Raw genomic sequence first — 27,549 nt, 5'->3', positions numbered from 1 at the left:
ACCAAAATCATTTAAAAAATGGGTGACGTAAAAGAACAATATCGAGAACAAAAACATGTAAGAGAATTAAAGAAAAGCTGCACTTTTCCATTTCCATAATCAACATTTTTTCATTAAAAAATTGAATTGACATGTAAAACACCACATTTTACAATATACAGATTCATTAGTTCTTTAAGAAAACAAACAAAAACACATCGAGACATGCAATACTAGCATGTATTTTAGACTCTCAGTACATTGCTGTGCGATCTTTATCCGTTATTGTATGCCTGATATAGCCCGAACGGACGTTTGCTTCAATCCTATAGTAATAATCGTCGTTTTCCAAATAGCAAGGCAAACTTACCATTCAAGTGTGGAAGTAAGTTTTCACTTACTTGTAATTAATTAGCAAACTGGTTTAAAAGTAAGTAAAATCAAATAAAAGTGGACAAGAAAGAACTCCTATAGTTCTCATTGGTCCCACAGCAGAAACAGAAATTCTAACTAGAAACCCTCAAAGGAATATACATCAAGCAGAAAGCTATCTCAAAATTAACATACATTTTAAGCACATTTTAGCTTGTGATTATTTAGTTTTCTTCTTTAAACATGGATAGGTGTAATATATAATAAAATTTCCTTAAAAAGGCCATTCAACCATAAGTGGAGACCTTGCGTTCATATTCTAGGCAGGTTTAGTCACTTGTTTTTCACATTGGCATTTGCAGGTGCCTTCTCCACCCCTCCCACCCATGCTCTGATGAGGAAGTGCTCCTTCTGTGTTTTTTAAAATCTCCTGTGATATTATTTCCCATTCACAACTACAACTAGCCTCTTAAAATTATTAATCTGCTAGTCTTTCTAAAACTTTACAGTCCTTTTCATCACCCTTTCTCTTCTCAGGTTATTTTCCTCTGTGTGATCCATCTTGCTAACATTTTTCAGCAGGCTAGTGGATGTTATAGGCTGAAGTAGCTGGCTAGTGGATAAAGAACAAAAGTTACAGTGACATGGCAACTTCGATCCTCCATGTATTTTCACTAAATTCTATTTTATTCCTAAAGATGAGAATAGACTTTATAATCTGGCAAGAAACAGAAATGAAATAAACTCCCTAGGTGTCATGTCATCACAAGTAACGTATCTGTCCTCCTGGGACAGACTTAGGAACCTTGACTGCCTTAAGAAAACCAAATCCTACGTGAAAAGGTAGCACAGATCCTATGAAACATTAGCTTCTTTGTGTTTGGGGCTGTTTGCATTCATGGAACTCCACAGAATGTAGCCCTGCCTTCTCAGGAATGAAAGCATCAAGTGACAAAAATGGGAATAGGAGCAATGGAACATTCCACTGAGGGCCTAGGGGAAGGCCAGTGGTCCAACTGGGAGGCTATGAGAAAAGGAGATAAAAAGAGATTTAAAAGCCTCACTTCTATAAATGTGTTTAATTTTTTTAACTTAATAATATACCTAGCCATGTCTCAATGCAGGAGGTCTTTACGTAGTCAAGTTTTAAAACAAACTACCCATTTCATTTCTTACATGGAATTAAAACATTTGGATACATTTTATCAAAAGTTTCTTTTTCCTACCAAAAGAGAGAGAGAGAGAGAGAGAGAGAGAGAGAGCGCAAAATTTAAACAAAGAAAAAATACATATACCCCATGCTGGGCTGAGAAAAAAAAATCAATCATGAATTTCTCCCCTAAGATATGATACTTTTCTCTGTATCCTAGAAAACACTGATTTTAAAAAAAAAGTTATACAACTGATGCTGCATGTTCCAACTACTGTGAGTACTCCGCCTTACAGTGCAACCCAAGACAAGTCAACTACACTAAGTATTTGGGAGGTATACCCTTCTGTACAGCTCGTTTGTAAGCAATGCAAGTGCATAACCACTACTCTAATATAGTGCTCAAAAGATTAATTGAAACTTTCATAACATCTTCCCCCTCTTATAACAATACAACTGAAGGTAATTGCTGGATGCATCATCATCTTTTAGTCTTGTAAAACTTGGCATCAAGTCTCTACGGAAAGATGCATGGCAAAACATGCCACTGCTGTTGCTGCTTCTAGAAACAACTGGCAAAAAATAGTTAAAGCTAAAATTTATTGCTCCAGATTTAACTCGCAGAACCATACTGTTGTGTACAAACTGTTAATCTCCATAGATGCTCAGACATGATTGTCTCCTTGTGTCTAAACACACAAAATACAAGCTGCTATCTGTACAGTTTACAGTACTGAAACACATATATTTGAAAATGAAGTATAGATATGTACTTTGCAAAGATACATGATTTTACAGCAGGGGTTTACCCAAACTTATTTTTTTACAGCCACTTCCAAAATAGACAACAACTTCACTAGTATAGCTAAGTTACATCAAAGAAAGAATCAGTGTATTGAAAGTAAATAGACTGGCCAATTCCCCAAACTCCCAGATTATTTTTATATGTCTTTTTTTCTTTTCCTTTGTTTTGTTTTGTTTTGTTTTGAAGAAACCCCTATACATAAAATGAAAATAATATCTGGATATTTTCTTCAGTGGTGGACTAAGCAGTTTCTTAAAACAAGACATTAGTTTGCCCTTCACTTCCAAATGCCTTGAAAATAAGATATACTACTGCTTTAAAAGAACCATCGGAATGCTTCAGCGCTGGGAACAGGTGTTCTCTATAAAAAAAGAGCAAGAAAACAAGTTAAGCTTTTTTTCTATGCCAATATAAAATTAGATTTTTCTCCTTTACACTTCAGCAATATTTTTAGTCAGCAATACACAACATAATGACTTGTATATTTCAACATTTAATAAAAAAGAAATGCTCAATCTTAGAACATTACAAAAATTAGAATGTTGAAATTAATGATAATTTACTGAATATAATGATTAAAACACATTAGTCTAAAAAATACCAGAAACACAGCCTAGAACATGGATAACCATCAGAATAAATGGGAAGGTTGAAGCTATTAATCAGTAGTAGGAAGTCCAGCCAGAAAGTCTGTATCTGCTGTGTACCTATGCACCTCTATGTAAGGTTGCTGCTTAGAGAATTCAGTGAAGTAGTTTCTTTATTCTGGGGAATTTCTTTTATAACAGGACAACAAATATTACATCGATGTTACTTCTATCATTTAACAACTATGTACCACTATTTTAAAGTCTGCATTTTCAACAAATTAAGGTCATATGTATGAAACAAACTTACACTAGCCAATGATACTCAATGGAGCATAACTTTTATACCATAAAAATACTATCGTTTTTCAAAGGAGTAATAAGTTAGCAACAAAAGTATGAGCAATTCTTTTAACAAAAATGTTAAGGTCACTGTGGGACTTTTTTTTGTCAGAAAAAAGGTATAGGATTGAATTTTCTTCTGTATATTAACATTACAGTAATTCATTATACTATACTCTTCTTTAAAAAACAGAATCACATGAGAACATATTGAAAGTACATAAGAAACAATAAGCTAAGAGTAAATTTTCCTATAGGGGCTAATGAAAGAGAGCTGGTACTATTCCTTAGACCAGTCCAACAAGCCTGTGTAGAATATAAGATGGCTGCTAGGATAATTAAGTATATAAATTGACATGTTGAATGTTACCAAATTATTGGGTAGGTACAGAACGCAAACACACACACACACACACACACACACACACACACACACGCACTTCTTGTAAACACATCTTAAGACAGTGCTAATAGCACTTGAACTTTATATTTCAGAATATACATGAAAAATTCTACTGTAAGTACTCCTTAATAATTGAAACTAGCTTTGATTTACTGTCTCACATTTGACTTATTTGGTTGACACAGTCCTATTGTGTTAATGTCATCTAAAAATAAGAGTGTATTAATTAAGATGTCCACTGAAATGTAAATGAAAAGAATAACCATTTTGGAAAGCAAAGCCACTGTTCACTATTTGTACTAGAAAGTTTTTAAAAACTTGTCCCTGCAGTCAACACAATAAATTTGAAGATGAATATGTAAGAACAAACTAACGATTCTTTAGTTATTATTTTTATTTTTTAAATGTTTATTTATTTTGAAAGAGAAAGAGAGAGAGAGTGAGCAGGGGAGGAGCAGAGAGAGAGGGAGACAGAAAATCCCGTGCAGGCTACGCGTTGTCAACACAGAGTCCAAAGTGGGGCTCGATCTCACGAACCAAGAGATCATGCCCTAAGTCAAAATCAAGAGTTGGAGGCTTAACCAACTAAGCCATCCAGGAGCCCTGATTATTTTTTAAAATAAACTCTACTCTCAATGTGAGGCTCAAACTCAGGACCCTGAGATTAAGAGTCCCATGCTCTACCAGACAGGTGCCCCAAACTGATTCTAATGCAAATTTGTACCCATGTATATACAAAAGTATTTAACTTGTGAAGTATTGTTTAAAAATGCAAATAAGGAAGTCTATTATTCCCACATAACTAGTACTTATTAATATTTTAATCCTTACTCCTCATGGTGTAATGTTTTCTTCTCTCCAGCTCACTATGCATACCGGAATCTCCATCATTTGATTTGGTTGATAAGAAAAACTCCTTTCCTACTTTCCAAAATTAACTTTTGAATGATAAATATAATTATATATGCTCATTACATTTATTTAATCACTATTAAAGGAACTATATGAACTCATAAAAAACAACATATTCATTCTAATATTCATGCTTTACACACACACACACACACACACACACACACAAGCAGTAAATGAAAACTTAGACGTTTATACCAGATGCTAAGCTTGCTGCCTGATGCCAACTAAGAATAAATTTTATATAAGTATGCATACTTATATAAATGTAGTCATTTTTAACAAGATAAGTTAGATCCAAACATATCCATGCAATTACAGATTCACATATGAAAAATAAACATGTGCATATATATTCATATATATTCACATTTACATGTATAGAATATGACATAGAGATGCCAATTTACTCTCAGATGCCAACTGGAAACAAGACTGTAAGTATATACTTAGATAATCTTGTATCTTGATAAACATATATGTTTATGAAGATAAACAGAAAAATGTATGGAGTACATTTTTTAAATGAGGTGAACTCCTTATGTCTTAGATATATTTTGAAATCTCTTTTCCAGCTCTTTGCTCTTCCTGTGCCCTTTTCCATTACTCAGTTTTATTTGCAATATTTAGAAAAAGCAAGCTTTATAAAATGCCACCTGAGATCAAAGGTCATTATTGTGAGGAGAAAGATAATCATTTCTCAATGCTTTTTACCACTAAAAATTAATTAGATAATGCAAATATGAGAAAAAGAGAGAGCTGGTTTTCTTTACTAATGCATCTTGTCACAAAATAATAGCACTGGGATGTGTGTGTATTATTATGCATACATTGAGACCAGTACATATCTCCACACCCAAGGTACAGACCATCCACCGCTGTAGGTTAAAGGTGAAGATTAGCAGGGAGGCATCTTTTAAAAACGATTTCTCCCTTATATGAAGATTTATGAGGTCATGAAGCCTAAAAATGATTTGTTGGGAAATCACCTAAAATGTGTGAGAAAACAGGAAAACCAATGGTGCGTTAATTAGAACAAATTATCAAGGCATTCACCAGAAGCTTGAAGTGAGGTTCCTCTAAATGTTATTTCAGGATTAAAAAAGTAATAAAACTCCTTAGTGTCCCCCATAGGTCACACAAAGCAGAAAATGCATACCCAATCTCCTGCCTGATTTGCATTGGTTCAGTGGAAATTTACTTTATATCTGGACTGAGTTCTTTTCTGCCAAGATGGGTAAGGCAACACTGTTTGTTTTCATACATAAAATATTGTTTAAATTATATATTTTTGATTAAGTCTGTACTAATTTGGGGACATGTCTTCTCTAATCCTGTCAATGAATGAGGTCATCTTTGTAAGAGGACTTTTATTTCAAATGTTGTGTGGATTCAACACACCAATGAGGGACTAAGCACCCAGCCTAGCTACCTTCGGGGTTATATAAATTCAAGAGTCCCAGCTGGGGAATCACACTCTTGATGAGATTACAGTGACTTTCTGGATCTCAGTGATGCTTTCAGGAAATCATTATCCTGAGTGACAGGAAAGCCAGATTCCCCAGGAAGAGAAGGGGGTGGAGAGGTAAAGAATAGAATTGAGTTGATCAGCATTGTTTAAGAGAGCCTTCGCTGCTCCTGCAGGTGCAAACACTGACAAAAAACAGCCTGCTCCCAGGAGGACTGTGGAGAAACCTGCAGCCCTCAGTTCTCCTTCCGGTATTGCTGTAAAGCATGGTGTTCCAGAGAATTCATCCCTATGAAAGCCAGAGCCACATACCGAAGAACTTAAACTAATGAGCTTAAAGGGCTGGCTTCTGTTTCCCTCCTAAATAACTTTAAAAAGCAATGATACTTTCTTGAATAAAAGAATGATATAACCCAAACCCAAGTACAGTTTACACTGACATTAAAAAATGAATACAAAAAATTATCAATCTGTCTCCGGCAATGGTATTATTTAAGTTCTGTTAAATCAGCAATGAAGACATAAATTAAACAACCTAAAATACACAAAACTACCAAAAGCTGCCACCTTAGAATTTGAGTATTTTTTTCTTTTTTTGTGCCTGTTGAGCAGTCACGTGAACTGTGACATCTTCAGGTTGAGCCTGCATCTACACACTTTTGTTTAAAATATGGCAAGTCCAGAGGTGGCTGGGTGGCTCAGTCGGTTGAGCATATGACTTGATTTCAGCTCAAGTTATGATCCAAGGGCTGTGATTCCAGGGTCATGGGATTGAGCCCCACTGCAGGCCCCCCTCTGAGCACAGAGCCTGCTTAAGATTCTCTCTCTCTCTCTCTCTCTCTCTCTCTCTCTCTCTCTCTCCCTCCCTCCCCCCCTCTCTGCCCCTCTCCATTTGCTCTCCCTCTCTCTCTCTCTAAAAGTTTAAAATGAAAAAAATAAAATAAAATATGGCAAGTCTAAAAAAATTCACCTCCTGAAAGCTGAAAATGGGATATCTATACCTTTTTTACAATATATAAAGTACAGCACTAAACAATACTCATCATTTTAATAAAGCTAGACATGAACTTTCAAAGGGCAAATTAAAGGCAACTTGATGTTGAAATTTACTTCAGAATGCATAAGGCTATAAATTGAGATAATAATTATGACATTTGAAAATTCTGTAACTAAAGTTAAATATATCTTTCTAATATTTATTCATATACTTTTGAATCCAAAAATCTCAGTGATTCACCTGGGTCTTCGGAATTCTGTGAAACAACAGGATGGTTCTAATACAATGATTTCCAACCTGGAGTGTTTTGGGCGACTGTTATTCTTCTACTAATCAGAAAATTATTTCTAGTTTTCCCATTTATTATTAATTAAAGAAATGGAAATCATCCGATCATTTTTTGATTCTCATATAATGATGTGAAATATACTTTTTCCAACCAAAAGCAAAGCAATTTAGAACTGCAGTTAGCCACTACAGCCTCTTTTCAACTCTGCTGAAATAGTTTTCCTGTGAGGAATCCCCTATGTTTCTTAGACTCCAAGCATCTAAGACCTTGAAACTGGGAACACCTCACAGCATTTGGCTCACCTTGTCACATAAGAACTTGACACCTTAATGAATCACTGAAATTTGGCAATAGAAAGTATGCAAGTATGACAAAAGATAATAGTAGGTACCAATGTTTGCCTTTAGATATTTGATTATATTTTGTTTCGGCTTCATATGAAACTTCAAAACTTTAGAGTATTTTGCGTTAAGAAAAGGAAAAGGATTCCTGATGGTGAAGAAAACTACATTTTTTTTTTCTGATTTGGTTCACAAAGAATGCTAAAACATCAAGTTACATAGGTTCTCAATTTCTTTTACTGACAAAATTTCAAAACCTACTTGGAGAAGGAAAAATTTTATTCTATATACAATATTGTGGATGGGAATACACACAGTACATCGATAAAATTAATAATTATGATCTAAAATGATACCTAGAAAATGTTAGAGACATACCAAATATTTTTTAGCAGAAATATTTTTCTATATCCTATTTATAATTGATATATTGTAGAAATCATAGACCAGTAACCCACTAACTTTGCTAGAACTTTTAGCAAGCACAAGTATAGCATAGGTCAGTAAATCTGAGAGAACAATTGTTTTGTGATATATGATAATCTCACAGTCTAACAACTTACTGTTATTACAATCATAAACAACTTTATTTGTTAACAATACCTCAATTAAAATATATAAATTAATATAAGTATAGCTTCTACTTTTTAGATTACACCTTTCTTTTTCTGTTCTATTGTAATATATATGCCTTATATACTATGTGATATATATCATATGTGTGATATGATATATGTACGATATCTATTTGTGATATATGCATGACATATATATATATATATATCACATATGTGATATGCATCAGACTTTCCTCATAATTCAGATTCATTTATCATATAACTGTATAATATATATATTATACTCACATTTTTGTATACTCACATTTTGTTTTGGCCATTATCCAGAATGTCAACTAAAAATACTTATCAGTATTACCACTAACTGGAATATTAGGCCCCTTTCTAAATGAAAGAAAGAACCAAATGAGTAACTGGGTATGTTTTATGACCCACTTTTTTGGAGGCCTTAAATATGATTATAAGGAGAACTCAACTTTTTTGGTTTTCAAATTGACGTTTATGGCCAGGATTTCTCTGATTAATGGTGGAGAACTCGCAATGGTTTTTTCATTAGTATCCATTCTCTGCAGGCCATTGCTCCTACCACTCCTTCTGCTTTGCCAATATTGACAGTTCTTCCTCTTCCGCCTCCTCCTACACGAACACCACCACCCTCACCATCACCACTGTGATGGTTTTAGACTACGACAGCATGACGTTTCACAAGACAAACCTAGCTAACCTTTGTAGATGGAAAGCTGAGTTGTTATAGTATGTAATACAGATGCTAAAGTCACATCAATGTGGTGGTAGAGCCCGTTAGGAAAATAACTGCCTAAAGGAGAATGTGTGTCTAAAGAATAGGAGTGGGTTGGTAGGAAGGAAAGTAACAGCTGAACGCCATGACTTGGACATGGGCCCCAAAGTGACAAAAAAGGCGCCCACTTTTGGTCCTAGTATTTAATGCAACTACTGTATTTAAGCAAGTCTCTTGATAATGCTATGTAGGATTATATTTCAACTGATTTTGGTAAAAACACTTCAAGTCACATCTTTCTAATAAATAAGTAAGTTTATTGTGTTATAGATGAGTTGTTTAGTGATGAAAATGTTCTTGGACATATAAAAATAAACTGTAAGGGGATGGTACGCAGAAAGAAGAAAAAATTTCAACAGTCCACAAATTAAAAAGGTGTTTCTGAAAAACAATTATATACAGTATTTTTAACCCTATGTTAAAAGTTCTTAGAGGGAGTGTGAAAGGAAATTAAATGTAAAACAGATTAAAAAGCAAAAATTAGATTAATAACATCAATACTATAAAAATGATTAGAATTAATTCTACTTATATGTTCCATATGCTTAGATTTCACTTATGAATATATATACAAATACATGTGGTTATATGATAAATGAATCTTAATCTATCTACCTACCTACCTACCTACCTACCTATCTGACAGAGACAAAAGTTAGATAATTCTATGTCCCCTCAGAGTCACTCTACTAATCCTGTTTCATGCAATGATACCTTTAGGTAAGATCATTGCTGATCAGCTATTGAAAAACGACCATCATTCTTTTCTTGATCAAGTTGTTGGACCATTTTGAAGATGTTGATTGATTTTAAAGTAGACAGTGAACTGTGGAAATATTCTTGTAAAATGGGAGAAAATGGGAAGCCACATTAAAAAATATGAAGAGGTGACTTTTTAAAACTATCAAAGCTATGATTTGGATAGTCTCTAACATGTATTCAAATGAAACACAATAGTTACACCAAACCTCTATAATTACAGTGCTTATCTTTGAATTATTATAGATCTGAGAATTTGAGAAATATTTTTTTTCTGTATTATATAAAAAGTGAAAATAACTTTAATAAAATTTTTTCTCACTAGGCTAAGTTCTTTAGCATCTTGGATGTGGTCACTGGACTGCATCTGGTTTGGAATCCTCTATGACAAAATTCCAACCACTTCTATAGACCCAGCCCAAAAACAGAGAATGTTTTAGGTCCATGAATTACTTAGAGGAATTTAGAGTCAGTTCCAAATGTTTTGGTCATAAAGATGTTATCATCAAAATAATGTACTTGGTTAAAACCATATTTCTGAGAATAACATGCAGTTTTTGGTCTCTCTCCTTTTTTCTTTTTAAATAACAAAATTAAACGCCATATAGTCAGTAACTATTATAATTTAACTTTATCAAGTTATTACGTGTTTATCTAGCTCTTTAGAAATATATTTTGGTTAATGTCCCTCATTAAGAGGATATATACTCTTAAGCATTCTACACTACCATAATATCAGCAAATCTTGTGCTAGAGCAAGTCCTCAAATGTTTAGATTGAAATTTCTCCTCAGAGAGTTTCCATATATTACTTCTTTTTCTATGAATATCTTTTGCCCCATCTTTGTGCAAACATAGCCACCTTCACAAAGCTAACTAACCAGCAGAGTATATTAATAAGCGTAACTTTTTTTTCAAGCATAGAATTTATAAGATGTAGTGATTAATATTCTTTCTGCCACTTTTCTGGAGTCTTTTTTGCATGTACATTCTGTATTTTCCAGGAAGTCCTCTGTATAGCCACAAAAAACTACAGTTATTTTTGAAAAATGAGTTGTTTATAGATAGAGGATGGCCTCTGTCTCCCGAAACACTATTTTTCATTTTGAGCATTAGTTTTCTCACCTTGGCTTTGCTACATTTCTAACTGTAGACCTGAGTTAATTAATCTTAAAGAGAAATTAAAAGGAAAAAAAAAAACACAACACTAAACAAAACCTAGTTTCTGTGAAACTATTTTTTTCATTATGGTAAATGAACAGAAACAATGCTGAGGGGTTCTAGAGGGTCTAAGCTCAGACTTACGGCATCTTTCCAGAAATTTTGAGACATTAACTATTTCTACCAATCTCTTCTTTAAACCAGACTCAAGAAGATGACCTTGAGCATGACAATCCTTTCTACCAATATGCTTCTTTCTGATTTCCCTTTAATCTGTAACACTACACTCTCCCTGCCCTTCCCTCCCTCCCTCCTTTTCTTCCTTTACTTCTTTTTTATTCAGGTCAAACAAGAGTTTCCAGTACTCTGTAAAATACACTTGAAATAACAAGTCATACTGTAGATTCTCAGTATGTTCAAATGTTCAAGGCAAGTATTCTTTTTGTTTTCTTATTCCTTGACAAATTCTAGAACGCTAAAGAAAACTTAATACTTCATCACATAATCACGTGAGGTAACCAAGCAGAGATCATAAACAGCAATTTGCATTTCTTATTTAAATCTGGGGAAGAACTAAGCCAAGGATGAATCAAGGAATCCCAAGGCTTATACATAGGTACGAGATTGCTTCCAGAGCGATTATATCATTTTAATTCAATTATATCATTTTAAATGTGTCCATTTCTTGGATTGAGAGTTGAGACTGAAGTAGGAAATTAAGTATATTAGATGGAGGGCTGACTAAGATGTAGAGTTAGGGATTTCGATGGGTATGTAAAAGGTAGAAATAAAGAAAATTCAAGGTCCTTAAGCAACTCTGTGTGTGTGTGTGTGTGTGTGTGTGTGTGTGTGTGTATGGACATATATGTATGTATACATCCACAGCACTTACCACAAACCTTAGAAAATAAGAGTTCCTACCTGAAGATTTGTTAAATTGAATTGAATTTATCAGGCGTTTTCTATGTGCTCAGTAACATACCATGTATTCAGGATTATACAGCATAGGTACAGACCTGCCTAGGAGAAGTAAAGACACACTATTTAAGAAGGACATTTAAATTTTACTCTTTATCTTGTTAACATTGTTCCATTTACAAATATAATTTCTTTCCTCACTACAGACTTGTTCAATAGTGTTGTTGCTGCCACTAAACTAGTGTTTTTCAAATTTTTTTGACTGCAACCAACACTTAGAGATACATTTTACATAGCAGCCTAGTACATGCATACACATACATTTATGTATACATACAAACTGAAACAGAAGTTTAACAATATGTACTCTTACTATATGTGCTGCACTCATATATTTTATGTTCCACTCTGTTCTGTTCTACTTTCTAAAAATCCTTGTGGTAAGCCAACACATGGACCACTAATGTTCTGTCACCTGCAGTTTGAAAAACACAGCTCTACGCCACACAAATAACATATTCATGTGAAGAGAATCACATGAGGAAAATCCAAAAACCACTCCACTTCATAAAGAATTTAATTCTCTACAGCAGACTTACACAAAAGATCTATATTTCTTTGGGCACAGAAAAGGCCAGTGTTCTCTACTTTGTTTTTCATGGATGAAAATTAGAGCACACGAAATATTTAATGCTTACTAGAAGATTCCACATCTTTTCAATTTTCATCCATCTATATACAACTGAGAATTTTAGCTCTTTCCCTTATTTTTGACTCCACCAAAACCATCACTGGTCTCATCTTACCTACACACAAGAACATTTCCCATAGACAAATCTTTCACCAGCACAGTTATTTTTCCACCACCAATTCACCAACACTCGCAATCATCCTTTCTGCACAATTAAATGAATTAAATGTACATAGTCTATCTTTCTTTTAAAATGTATTCCACTTTTTTTCACTCTGTAAGGTTTTGAAGAAAATATACCTTCTCTGGAATCTGCCAGAATTGCTGAAATATACAGAAATGCCATAAGTCTTGGTGATGTATAAACATATACCCTTTTCCCCTCTCATCCTCTTAGATCATTATCCTTTTGATTCTATCAGTCATCCAGGTGTGTGTGTGTGCGTATGTGTGTGTGTGTGCGTGTGTGTTTAATTTCTGACCAGGAAACTGCATTTTCAGGAGAGTTTTCGCCAATTTGACACTTCTTCACGTTCTCAAGAATGTCCTCTAAAGTATGAATTTAGATGCAGAGGAGATCCAAATGGGACACCATTTTCCACCCATCTTGGAAGCATTCTCTTTTAGCTACACTTTGGAATTATTCTACCAAATGTTTCAAAGACATAAGTAAAAATAATAACATCAGCTATAACACAATCTGTTTTCCTTGTCTCTGATTCAGCTGCCACTCCACTGAACTTGAGCTTTAGCTCTGACTCCCAAACCAAATGTATTGAGTGAAGTCATAAAAATATTATATTCCCTCATTTTATAGTTTCCATTCTTTGCAAAACTTCTGTAACTGCTGAAGCAAAGCAGACATCCATATCCTGCCTTGACAAAGTTCCTTCTAGATACTGCATTGCATCCTGACTTGAATATTCCTTTCTACTTGGTTTTTAGCGCTTTCTGGGTTAGTATCTCACCTGTCTTAGGGTTTATCACTATTTTCTCCCAGAAAACCATCAGCCTTCTCTATTATCGCTCACTAACTTTCTTTACCTCACAAATATTCTCTCCTTATTAAGAAAAAGGAAAGTTCTTCATAGTTACTTTACTTTTTATCTCAGAATGTATATCTACCTGTTTTACGCTCCCCCCCCACACTTATCTTTCAAAACAAAAGTAAACCTTTCCAATATTTATTAAATATGTTCTCCAACTAGAATTCACAAGCATTTAACCATTTCTTTTCACAATGATTTTCTTAAACTAATTCACATTTAGAATGACTCCCCATGTCTGTCAAATAAAGAAAAGAGTAACCAAACGAAGGTATTGAGTTAAAGGGGAACACACATACACTCTCCCCCACCCTCCGCCCCCATTAAAAGTTAGAGAAATTAATGGCAATGGTGTGCCTTTGGTGAGGAAGGAGGAAGCACACTAATGTGTTTAATTTGGCTCATCACATTGACTGAGTTGACTGGGTGAGTTGTGCAGTTTTCCCGGGCATTTGACAATACAAGAACAAGGAAAACTTGTTTATCAGGTTTATCTCTTTCCAAGTGAAATCAAGCCAGTTATTTGGAGAACTGGATGATTAAAGCAAAAATCCAGAAAACACAAGCTACAACAGAGTTTATCTGGGCTTTAATTTCTGAAAACTATAAGCAGCCTGCCTGTGTACTGAATTATCTGTAAACATAACTGTCTTATTCTCTACTTTTCATTGACGACTTTAAAATAGGAATGAGAAATTGCATAGCATCTTTCAGTATGCAGAGTATACAGACCTACATATAATATCAAAAAGTTGTAAGCTAGTGGGTATTATTATCCCCATTCTATAGATGAGGAAATAAAGTTCAGATAAGTTATGCTGATGTACCTGACATTTCAACTGTAAGGTACCCAATACTATGGGCTCTTCCCATAACACATCATCTAAATGTGGCCACATGGCCCGAATATAATTTTTAATTATAAAAGAAATGAAAAGCCATGAAACTAGTAGTATACTTTCCTAATATAATCTGTATTTGGTTTTATATCAAAGAAATACATCTTGAATATTACTTCCTTAAAAAAGTAATTTTTGCTTTGCCATTTGCTTTAGAGTCAGTAATGTAATGTGAAATAAATGCATTAAATATTAAGAAAAGGAAAAACAGGACAAATTTAACAGGCTCGCTCTCATACCTGGCTTCAGATTCTCAGGCTGTTAAAACAAATTAAGGGAAAGCTCCAAAGTTTCACAGAGGAAAAAAAAATTCTCATAATGTTTTAGAGTAGAAGTTAACAAGCCTGCTGGGATCCTTTTAGCCCCTGCAGAGCTAAGTCTTCAACATTATTAAATGGCTGTCGCATCTGAAGTATGGTGCAACATAACTCAATAAACAACAGAAAACATATGATGCTGAATGGAGGGAGGCTTGTCGATTAACGTGCAGAATAATTCAATTTTAGGACAGGTGTTTGTATGTGATGGAACGAGATACGACTGAAAGATAGACCACCCTTGTGCCGCTCCCCCAAATATTTTGAAACTCATAAGGACAAGAGCATAATGCCAGATGAAAAACTATGTCAAGAATGAACAGAAGCACCACAAAACAAGTGAAGGAATAAAATTACACATATGCGAAATCTTCAAAATTTACACTGATTACAATAAAAAGTATTCTTGAAAACAAATGTTTGTAAAAGATGGTATTTTCTCAAGTGTTCCACGTTCCCAACCAAGATCATCTACATTCTAATCAGTGACTGAAAATCCCACATAAAAATGGAAGAGTTTACCATTATTTTGGGTGCATTTTTGTCTTTTAATGACTAATCTAAAAATAAAGGAAAACTAAAAGAGATGTGAGTCCTTTATCCAATGTAGATATATACTTGGGCCATTCACTAACTCTTGAATTTAAGCTACTAATTTGATTAGATATTTTTACATAATGAGTGTATTAGTTTAATGTTTTGCATAATATAAGAAAACATGTAAAAAATGGAAGCATTTACACTCTTGTGAAATTTATTGGACAGTAGGACATTTTGTTATGCTTTCTCAAAGCAAGATTAAAAAGTGAATTGTTTTCGGGTAAAAACGAACTATGCATTCAGACAATCTAACCAACTGAGTCTGAACAGTTTGAACAGTTCTAAGTACCAACTATTTCAAAAGAGTTTTTAAAAACACATTTCGACCTACACAAGTAGTTTATATTACTTGTGAATCCAGAAGGGATATCCTACAGGGTTTCCAGGGTCACTCCCATATAGATCATCAGTCTCCAACCTGGCAAACTAGAGCAAATATGGATGAAATGCCCACCTGTTTGCACTCCTTTCCATTTTTAGTGGACAGACGATTTTTTTTTAATTTACTCTGTTAATATCATTCTGTAAGTCTGACTATACAAAACTCCTAACTATTCACCCAGGAAAACAGCTGACTAAGGCTAACCAAAATATACAGCACTGTTTCTGTAATCAGCTCATCAAAAAGTTTAGGAATCAAGTAACTTTTGTTTATTTTCCTAATCAATAGATACACTCTTCATTCTTATTTAAAATGTCCAATATTTTTATCTGGTTAGCCTAAAATTTGTTGTCGTTTTTATGGATTTGTTCTGATTGGCTTTCTGGTTGCTTATTGGTTTGTATTTTGTTTGAGGACAGTTGAATTTCACCCAAACATTCCTACAGGATACCTTAAATATGAATTTTAATTATTTTTATTTTACTATTCCTAATTGCCATGCCAAAGATTGCTTAGAAGTTTCATGATATTTGGATGGGTGGGGGTATTATTTGCATTTAGGAATTATTGAAAATGTATGGTCCTTTTAAAAACAACTTTGGACCACCTTGCACTAAATCTAGTGATAGAAGGAAAATCGCACAGGACTTGTATGACAGTACGATGCCTTGACCACAAATCTAGTTGACTTTAGTCAAAGTTAAACTTTTCTGAACTTTTTTCTTATCACTTATGAAATTCAGGATCGTTTTCCTACATTATTTCTACATTACCCACCTGTTAATATCCTATCATTTTGTTTAAGTTGATTGAAAACTTTCCTCTTTCCCTTGATAGTTATATATTCGCATTTTGAGAGTAAAACAAAAATTTACGCTTTTATAAACTGGCATGTTTTTGATTTTTGAAACTAAAAATTGAGAATTTTTAAATTAAATTAAATGATAATTTTTAAATTATCATTTTTAAATTATGATATAAAATGACAAACTGGTGGATGTTTCACTTTAAGATAGGAAACATCCGTATTTACCTATAAATTTTTTATGTAAAAGTCACCAAACTTCAAAAACTTATTAACATGGTCAATTATTTAACTAGACAGATGCTGAGTGTGAAGGACACCCTATTTTATACATGGTCTACAAATGAACTTCTTTGGGAAACAGGAACCATCTCCCTTGCAGACAATGCTTTGTCCAGAATTCTACAATTGTCATTTGGGTGGCTGGGGCTCTCAGAACTTAATAGCATATATAAAGAAACGTGTTCCTCCTCCCCTAAAACACTCCTCAAAAAAATCAAGTTATCAAGTTTGGGGCAATATTTGGATGTTTTCCACCAAACTCCTGAGAAGCACAACCAAAAATGTTGGCCTGTATATTCAGCAGATACATTTTTTAATGAGAGAAAAGAGAGGAAATTGATTGAAATTGTTCTTTTTCTTGAGTTTCTAGTTTCTCAGTCTCTTCCCTCTAAGGTACCCTTTTCAAGCCCCTTCTCCAGCTTGTGATGCCAGTGTGTAACTTAGAGCTGAGAGCCAAGGGTGGGGGCAGGGAAATCTCCTGAGGTGCTGCTTACTAATGTAATTCCATAAATCAGCTAATGGGAGAGAAACCAGATCTGTGTGGTCTCTAATGCTGTCCCACAGAGATCAATCATGTCACCTGAACAATGTTCAGGGACTAAGAGGCTGGGGTTGCCCAAGGGATGATTCTATCCCTTGAGTCATATGAGGCTGAGATATTTTAAAAAGTTAGATCTTCATATCAGAAATGTAACTACTGTGAATCTGAAAACTGAAGGATTGATTACCTTTCCATGAGACAAAGTGCTATTATGTAACTTATTATCATAATGCATAATCACATGTTTATTAAAACCTCTCAATTTAATATTGATCACTTAGGATGCAAGTTTTTAAGGTAAGTTTTGTTGCAAAAAGGGCATATAGTATTTGTAATAACTGCTTTGAATAATTAGTGACAAGTTTTTAATACAGTAATTGACTAAATGAACAGTGTTCTATGCAAATACACAGTATCACAGAAAAACTAAATTTGTTTTATGTGCATTGTTATCTTATGGAATATTATCAAGAGGGTGATTTTATAAACATATTTCCAAGGCATTAAGATGCTCTTAACATGAGATGAAGCAGGAAAATGTGAAAATAAGTTAGGTTGTTCTAAAAGGAATGCCAGAGAGGAGGCTTTAAAAAATGTGGGCAAGAATCCCAAAACATCCATGTGAATCTGTGTTAATTTCAGTTTACTCACCCTGAAAATCTGATTAAGCCTCCAGTCTTTGGGAGGAGAATAAGTCAATGGAAAGAAGGACTCATGAGGTTTGAAATGATAAGTAAGAATAAAACTAATGATTATGATGCAATTATTAATTGGTGTCCATAACTTAAAGCCAACCAATATTAGCTACTGAACTTAAACCTGAAGTCCACAGGTAATACCCATAATGAAACCCCAAATCATTATCCTCAGCCAGGGAGTCTATCCAATCTCTAAAACATCTCCACAGATGATGATAACTTACAGGAACCAAATTAGAGAGGGAAGCAGGTCAGCAGGGGACTTTTCACCCACCAGCAAACACTGCTCCAGCTTTGGTTCAGTCATGTAAACCCTGTCACTCTGACATGCATCCAGCTGGTTTCCTACAACCATAACTGTGTGGTTACACATGTGCTTAAGGCTGCCATTGCCTTTTTAAAATAAGCTAGATAGAGTCTTAGCCAATTAAAAAACAAAACAAAACCCCTCCCCCAAACTTTTTCTTTCTGCCAAATAGCATTCCACTAACAATCTTAGCCTTGAACCATGACCTTCTTGTAGGAAGGAGTATGTAGTTAGGAAAACATCTTCAGAGAGCTCTATGAAGACTGAAATTTGTTTCCCTTCTCACCCACACCCCATTTTCTGAAGATCAACAGAACTTTTGTGCACGTGGATTTAAAAGAAAAGGTAGTACTATGGGATCATCTGTGATCAAACTGTCTAAGGAATTTAAACATCACAACAAGTCTGTGGGAAAACTACCCAAATGAGAAAAAAATGGACATTTATGAAATTTGTCTAGACTGATAAATCAGCATAGAAACTTGTGCAGAAAACCTATTGATAGCCACATTAAGCTCCTTCAGAGTGGTTATTTACTAAGTAAATCAGAATTATTCAGTGGTCCTACCCACTGCATACTCTAAATCGGGATGCAGGCTGGGCCATGGGTCTAGCTGAAGGTGTAGCCTACTTGCAACAGGAAATCTATTATGCTACATACTATATAGTTAAAGAGGAAAAATAAAGCCATCTAGTCCTTATCAACTGGGCATTAACAGGAAATTTTACCATGAACTGAATTTTAATTCCCATAGGCCTTAGAGACCTAGAGGTAATTTGCAATAAATTAATCCAGAAAAACACAATTCAAAAACTAAAAACTAGTTTTTGCCACCTAAGAAAATAGATAGACCTGCATTTTGATAATTGCTATTATCTTTGTTTAAGCAGCGTTGCCAAAGGAAATGTAGTAAACCACTCTGAAGTAAAGTCAAACTCTTGACAAAGAGATGGATTCTCTTATAAGGAGGAGTAAGTGCAAGTTTTGATGGACCTGATCACAATCAATAATGATAGCAATACATCACTGTGGTTTTTTTTGGAATCCCAAAGTGCCATTTGCTTTGTATATTAATAAAACTTAAAAAAAAATCTGTATCTTATTTGTGTTCAAACCTGCAACAGAATTCTTTAACTTTCCTCTTTTAACCTTTTAAAGAGGTTCTCCTTCATGGAGAAAACTCCTTGAAACAGTGCTCGCAATTTTTAAAAAGAATGTGCAAGTGCCCTCTGATAACAACTTGTGAGAGCCAGTCTCACTGTATAACCTGACCCATAGAACATTCCCAAATGCTAAATCCACTATCTACATTCTCAAGGATATATGAACATCCTGCCATCTACTCTGCAAATTTTATCAAGGGACTAAATACGATTACTTTTCCATATTTCTTTGTTAAACATTCCACTAAAACCATTTACCTATGATTGTACATTTTTTCCCTTTTTGTTTTGATCAAGTTACCATATGAAATTTCCACCAGACACATCACTCCTTGTATTTAACATAATTAAAAGCCTAATTTAACAATTACTTTAGTGGTAATCAGTACATGCCTGTTGTAAGGTCATATAGGAAAAAGAAACTATTATTGACCATCTTGGGTATCAGTCGAAACTGTGCTTGGTGTATAGAACAATTTTGTGACCACAAAAATGGTTACTTTGTCAGATGCAGAGCCCAAAGGAAATATACTTTGGTAACCAAATTTTTTTGGAATCATTTGTTTCTGAAACTACGTGAAACAATTCTTAAATAGAATTACCATCACCTGCCCGAACTGAACTAATTTCGTCCCTTTATTCTTAGACACATCCTTCTTAAAAATTGCAGGTGGTGTTCAGCTTTCCATATTATTTCTGCTTTCTCAAAAAAAACACCAGATATGCAGAAAATGGAAAATAGAAACGTTTTTTATCACGGTAGAGAGAAAAAAAAAAAAACTATTCTAGAAGGGGGTAGAACACCCTTTCGAAAGCATGTATTTCAGCTTCAATGATCACCCCGATTGTGTTTTAATGGAACGATAGGCTTTTGTGCCACAAACTGTGCCCTCACTGTTATAACTGGGCCACTAAGAAGTCTCCCTTAGCCTATAAAAGTATATAAAACGCGAAGTGTCCAATCCTTTGGGCAGAGGTGCTTTTAAAACTAATACTAAGAGGGAGGGGGGCATTTTTGACCATACTGAATGTGAAACTTCTGATTTTTTTAAACCAATTACATTAGTTTACCACCACAGATAAAAAGGAGGGGCGCACCCCTCCCCCCATCTGGAGGCCAGTTCCACGCGAAGTGCAGCTGGGGAGGGTGGTGGAGAGGCCGTGCCCTCGCAACCACCTGCGACTGTATCTTACAACCTGAAGGAAGCTTCAGGAAAGGGGTACTGCATCTTCAAGCCAGACAAGAAGCCCTGAAGGGGAGAAGAGAGGGGAGTGAGGAGGGAAGGGGGGAGACTGGGAAACAAGAAATCATCTCCTCTGACCTCTAGTGAAGTGCCAGGTTTTTTCTTTAGCTCTTCACATTTTCTAAATTTGCAGATCTGGTGTCCCGTTTTGCGGTTCCTGCAACTGCTGCAGACGCCACAGTTGATGAGCCTCTTGCAGGGCACGCAGACCCCACACCTTTTCCTCTTCTTCTTGGCCGGGTTGGCTCCGCTAGCTCCCCCTGAGGAGGACGAGGAGGAGGAGGAATGATTCTGCGGGCAGTCTGCCAGATTGGCAATTTGAAACGCACTGTCTGTGACGGCTGCTGAGGCTGCTGCGGGGGAGTGAAGGGCTGTCATGACGATGACCCCTGGAGGTAATGAGATGCCCCCTAAAGCCGGGATAGCGGAAAAAGTCCCCACGCGCTCGGGGAGATTCATTATCTCTGCTTCAGCAGCGCCGCATTTGAGCTTGTTCATGCATTCCCCCGCCAAAGGTCTGCAGTGTTCAGGGGATAAGGTGGAGAGGAAATTAGTATTTGCCATTTGCAACGACGGCTCTGGCGGGCAGCCAGCTTTCCCCAGCCTCTGGGAGTCGTTTCGGTGGTGCATGCTGGTCCTGCTGCCGCCGCCGCCGCCGCCGCCACCGCCGCCGCCGCCACCGCCGCCGCCACCGCCGGCGGGGAGGATTGCCGAGGAGGAGGCGGAGGAGGAGGCGGCGGCGGAGGAGGATTTCCTGCCGCCCCCGCCGCCCCCGCCACCGCCCCCGCCGCCCCCGCCGCCGCCGCCGCCGCCCCCGCCGCCGCCCCCGCCCCCGCCGCTGCCCCAGAGCATGGCGGTGGCGGCGGCGGCGGTGGCCGCGTTGTCGCAGTTCCAGGGGGACATGCCGATGCGCGCGGCGGCCGCGGCGGCGGCGGCGCTGCTGGGGAAGATGGGGGTGGTGATGCGCGCGATCTTGGCCGCCTGCGGGAAGGCGCCCCCGTTGGTCTTGTAGAAGGAGGTGGCAAAGGAGCGGTAGCGCTCCATCTCCGAGTTGTAATCCACAAGGCTGTTCAGGGCCCCCTCGGGCAGGTGGCTTTCCTTGGGCAAGCCCGGGGCCTCCGGGCTCGGCCCGGGCTCCACGCAGACATTGGTGTTCATGGTGCAGGGGGGGAAGAAGGGGTGCAGGGTGGAAGTGGGGACCGCCTGGTCCGACACCTGGGTGGGAAAGGGGGGGAGGTGGGGGGGAGGGAAGGGGGTGATGGTGGTGTCGGGGTGGGGGCCGAGGCGGGAGGGGAAAGTGGGTCCGGATGGGGAGAGCAAGGTGAGGACTGCTTTATTCCTCTCTGGGGCGCATTTCCACAGACGGTGAATTCCCAGGCAGCGTCTTCCTTAGCATTATCCTCCAACTGTTACAACTAAAATAAAGAAAGTCATTCCAACGAGCTGCACGAGGAAAAAGATTAAAAATAAATAAACAGCCTCCCTCACCACCCCACCGCAGACACTGAGAGCTCCCGCATTCTTCGTCAGGTCGTTTGCATGACAATCATCAAGACGTGACCCCCCGATTCCCGCCCACCCCCCCACACACGCTCCCAACCCACTCCCTCCCACCCCACAGCACACCGCAGCTCCTCCCCCCTATTCTCATAACCCTCCAGAGAAAATGTATTAATAGCCAGGATACCCAGGGAAAGAGGAAAGACGGGGGTGACAAATGCCGAGGGAAAAGGGCAATTGGAGTGCTAAAGACATGCAAATCAGGGGTGGGAGGGCGATACTACCTATAAGCAGAGGGCATTTAAACATTATGAAATGTGTGAACAAGTGCTGCCTGGGCATGCAAATGCTGTAAAGTAGAAAACAGCAATGGCCCTATGAGGAAAATGAACAGGAAATTAGCAAATGAAGTACTGAGAAAGTCTACAATACATCCGAGTATAAACTGTAAGCAAACACAATACAACTGAGAGCTGAGAGACTGCCCACATACAATCCGAACTAAAGAGGCAGGGAAAAAAGAACTACCAGCTGCCACAGTGTCCTTCTGTGTCTGCGGTCATTAGTTTGAATCCCAGCACAGCTGGCTCTGTTAGGGTCTTAATTCAATGGACCAAGGACAGGTCTCAATTGTACAAGCCATTTGGTGGTGGGGCTTGGTGGGGGTAAGAGGGTGGTGTTCTACTTGTTTAAAAGAAAGAAAGAACGAAAGAAAGAAAAGAAAGATGGACTAGATACAAATTTTTAAAAATAATACAAACAATGTCACAGGTTTTAAACCAAGTGCCTGCAGCCTCTGTAAGAATATTCCCAATAATTCCAAATGGAGACTCCTGTCTCTTCCCAAGACAAGAGGAAAGCATGGGACTTTTTTTTTTTTTTTTTTTTTTTTTTAAGAATCTCTCATACTCACTGCTTTTTACATTGAGTAAAAGATGGGGGGGGGGGAGGAAGGGAGATCTCTTAAGGTGGTGTTTACCTGAAGAAATAACCTTTAAAAAGATTTTTTTTCTTTTGCTCTTTTTAAAAGGAAAGTTTAATGTTAACTGGGTATTTGCATTCATCTCTTTGCTTATAGGCCATTATTATGCTTTAGGAAGAGATATTTTAGTTGTTTATCACAGAGGAAGAGGTACATCTCAGCCCTTTAAGAAGTAATGCAAAGACATAAAGTGTATATTAACCTAAAAAACCCAGTTTCTTTGTTTCCAGATTTTGGGGGGGGGAGCAGAATATCTTTTGGTGACATCTTCTGAAGCCCACATATTGGCCTGGAATGTGGAGTTCAGGGCATTCTAAATGGGGGCCCAGTAGTCTCAAATATTCCGTTCAAAATGGATATCAATTATAGTAATTATGGTTATAATTAGATTAATGAACCATTTATGCCCAAACTCCAAGTGCAAAAACTTCAAGACCTGCTGATGAGGTGCCCTAAAAAGAGGGGTTTACGTAAACAAATCCCTATTAGGCAAAGTAAATCAAGATAAGGAACCTCACCCCAGGCTGGATTAGAAGCTAGCAGGCATCTTTCAATCACAGCAAAAGCCCCTAATCACTCAGGAACCACCTCTGTGGTTTCGCATTAGGGAAAACTGCTCCCTTCAGAGGTCTGATGGCAATACAAAGGGTGCCCCCCAAATGCTCCTGGCTAAATATTCTTGATGCTTGGAAGGGGGTAGGGGAAGACACAGCAAGATGATGCATATAGCTTCAGTTTCTGCGAATCACATTGTAACTGCAAGACCATAATAACTGCTACTCAGTAAAAACTAGTTATGCCAACCATGCATTAGCTATCACATTGAGTGGAGGGAAAAAATTCAGTATTTTAGTCTTTTGACCTTGTTCCAAATAAAGAAATAATTTAATGTCCCTTTTCCAGAGTATTAGAGGGCTGTTTCCAAACACAAGCTTTCCTTGCTTTTCCTATTGCCATCACCTCCCCCTCCCTCCCTCAAGGTTTAATGCCACCAGAAACTGTAGAAAATGATTGTGCCCAGTATCCAGGTCATTATTGTTTAATCAATGCATCTCTGGAGCATGAAAAAGGTACCTAAGCCACAGCTATTGTTTGGATTTTCTTTAAAAAACAAAATAAAACACACACAAATAACTATAGTCCTATTCCAAAGCTAAATTAGACAACCGTACTTCATGATCCTGTTTTGCCTTTAAACAATGTGACTGTCCATGCCTAATATTGTATGTCTGGTCTACCAGAGACATAGAGATCAAAGGTCATATTTAACATTCAGGAGGAGGGGCGGGTGCAGATTAATTAATAAATTAATACAGCGACGCCTTTTATTGCTGGACTCCAGCATTAATAATCTACTTTTACAATCCCAACGGACAGCAAACATTTAAGAGAAAAAAAGCCAGAGAAAGAGAAAGAACAATCACTTACCAGTCTCTTTTTATTTGGGGAGCCTTAGAATTTGCAGACGCTGCTAGTCTGCCTTTAATTAGTTGCACATCACCCCCTAACACAAAGAAACACAAATCCAGATGTGTCTTGGCAGCTCCCAATTACAACTTTAATACTTGTAAACAAACTGTTGGGGGGGGGGATAAATAAATATGCGGATCAAAAAAAAATACCTGTAAATGGCTTTTTTTTTTCTTGTTGCAGAGAGAAGGAGGAGGAGATGGTGTTAGTGGTGGGGGTGGAAGGAGGAGGAGGTGGGGGGAGAGGAAAGAGCCGAGTGTGAGTGTATGTGTGAGAGCGCGGGGCTGTTCTCGGTGGTCTCTCCTCTCCCAGCGCGTTGCTCTCCGTCCGTCTCCAGTCGCTGTGTGCGAGGGAGGGAGGGAGCCGGGGAGCCTCTCTCTCTCCCCTCTCTCTCTCTCCCCTCTCTCTCACCCTCCCCCCTTCCCTCTCTGTTTGTGTGTGTGCGTGTGTGTGGTTGCTGGGGGAGGGGAGCGCGAGAGAAAGGCGAGGGAGGAGGTGTGGAGGCTGGGGGCGGGGGCGGGGGCGGGGGGGTGATTGGCGCCGAGGTGAGGAGGACGCAGGGACGTGGACACCTACTGATGATTGGCTGCAAATTACACGGGGAACAAGAGGCGCACGCGGGCCGGCGCTCCCCTTCACAAATCCTCTCCTCGGCGGAGGAGCCACGTTTCCCTGCTCGCCTGCCGTTCGCCCTCCCTCCCGGCGCCCGGCTCTCCGGCTCAGACGCCCAGCACCGAGGGCCGTTGATTATTTTCTTTTGCTCTCGGAGATAATTGCTTGGAAGGGATGGAAAGAGGGCGTTTCCGCCGCTCTCTCTCGGCGTGTGTGTGTGTGTGTGTGTGTGTGTGTGTGTGCGGGGGGGGGGGGGGCGGGGAGCGTGTGCGGGTGTGTGTGTGTAAATAAACTTGTCTGGGTTTTCTGGATGGGTTGAGGAGAGGAGTACAAGAAACAGAAAAGGTCGCGTTTGTTTGAAGAATGCTCTTAGTTCGCACCCTGCCGCATGGCTTTTAAATAATTCTCCTGCTGTACCTAGAAAGACTTTTTCAAAGATCTTATCACTTGGGGCTTTAAAGTAAGGGAAAACGGATCAGGTTTCTTGTTGTCCACATCTTTTAAATATTTGTATACCAGAATGTAAAAAATTGGTGATGTGACGCCTGACCGATCTCCAAATCAATCTCAGTCCTTCTCTCCCTCTCTTCTTTTCTCCCCTCCCCTCCTCGCCTCTCCTCTCCCCTTTCCTCCTCTCACTCTCCCTCTCTCCTCCAATCCCCTTCTTTTCTGTTCCATCTGGTGGTTCCAAGTATTAACTCAGATTTTTAACTTACTGCCCTATTTTTAATTTCAAACTTTACTCAAACAAAACTACTTTTATATCTGCATTAATTGATTTTATACTACTATGACTTCTTGACACTCAGAGAAAGAGCTTAATAATGGAGAGATAAATCTTTTACCACAGGTCATGTATAAATAAAACTCACTCATAAATGCAGCTATGAATTAACTTTTTCACTGCTGCCTTCAACAAAATGAGATATTCCTGGATTCATGCTATCCTACTATTGAAGTATGCTCTAGTGGAAATGGTTATGAAATAATATATAAAAGCATGGATCTTTTTTGATAATAATTTCCTAAGACCGGCTAACATTAAGCTACAAAAGTAAAAAAAAAATAGACTGTTTAACGTGGTGTTCTAAAGTTTTGTATTAAAATTCAAACAATATTCTGAAATAAGGCAATAGTGTATCTTCAGCAAAGGAAGGAAAGTATCATAATGAGTTGTTTCTTTTATAATAACAAAATACTGAAAAGATACTTTAAACCATTTTATATTGGAATTTTCAAAAGATTGACCTTGACCATATCAAGATTCTGCCAACTATACAGGATTGATTATTGATAAGATGTTAAGAACTGTGGTGTGTATAAATGAAGTTGATGTCCCAAGAGTGGGTAACTACTGAAATGAGGGGAAGATTCTTTCATGACTCATTGACTAATATGAATGTTTTGCTGTTTTTTAAACATAAAATAAGTTGGTTATAAAATTAAACAAACTGGCTATCTGGCATTTACAGACAAAATAACTGGATGGATAATAATTACTTAAATTCACTGATAAGATTTTTTATACTTTTGTTAATTCCTTGTAAAAGCAAGGAAGGCCATTTTCTTTCTTTCTTTCTTTCTTTCTTTCTTTCTTCTTTCTTTCTTTTTTTTTTTTTTTTTTACTTTTTTGAGCCTAGCATCGTAGAAAATTGATCAGCAATATAGGCACTTTTTAATGAATGAAAACATAATGCAAAGCTGATAGATTCTTAACCATCTTTTCAAGATATTTATAATATCAGTCCAATAATAAAAGTTTTGAAGTTCGTAAATAAACAGTTTTTGAAAATCAAAACACTATGCTTTCTCATGCCATATTTGCTTTCATTTTCAGAATACACCAAGCTCACTTCCAAAATGAAACTCTAAACAAATGAGAGAAAATAGGCTCCAGATTCCAAAGAATTTTATTTTCTAGCTTATAAAGTAAAAACTCCAGACCATTTAGTCTTAATTGGTAAGAGAGATGCTATTAATGACCCATCCGTATCAGATCTGTGTTAAGTGGTTTGCAGATACTTTCTTTTAATATATATTTATGCACTAACCATATGAGGTAATTATTTCCATTCTTACAAATAAGTAAATTGAGGCCCATAAAAATTAGATAACCAAGATTGAGTCTTAAATTTTAATGTGTAACAAGG

The 27,549-nt window shown here is 37.3% G+C and overlaps 1 protein-coding gene across 1 annotated transcript; it reads right to left on the bottom strand.

The window, feature by feature from the left end:
- Positions 1-1,651: 1,651 nt before the first annotated feature.
- CXXC4 (CXXC finger protein 4) lies at positions 1,652-21,993 on the bottom strand. Its single transcript, XM_047856940.1, has 2 exons — positions 20,914-21,993; positions 1,652-2,667 (listed from the first exon to the last, which is right to left on the bottom strand). Exons 1-2 carry the CDS (start codon positions 21,991-21,993, stop codon positions 2,623-2,625), a joined length of 1,125 nt encoding a protein of 374 aa, XP_047712896.1. The 3' UTR covers positions 1,652-2,622.
- Positions 21,994-27,549: the final 5,556 nt, after the last annotated feature.

The sequence above is a fragment of the Prionailurus viverrinus genome, chromosome B1 (genome assembly GCF_022837055.1).
Source record: "Prionailurus viverrinus isolate Anna chromosome B1, UM_Priviv_1.0, whole genome shotgun sequence".
Classification (NCBI taxonomy): Eukaryota; Metazoa; Chordata; class Mammalia; order Carnivora; family Felidae; genus Prionailurus; species Prionailurus viverrinus.
This window is presented reverse-complemented; position numbering and strand designations above follow the sequence as displayed.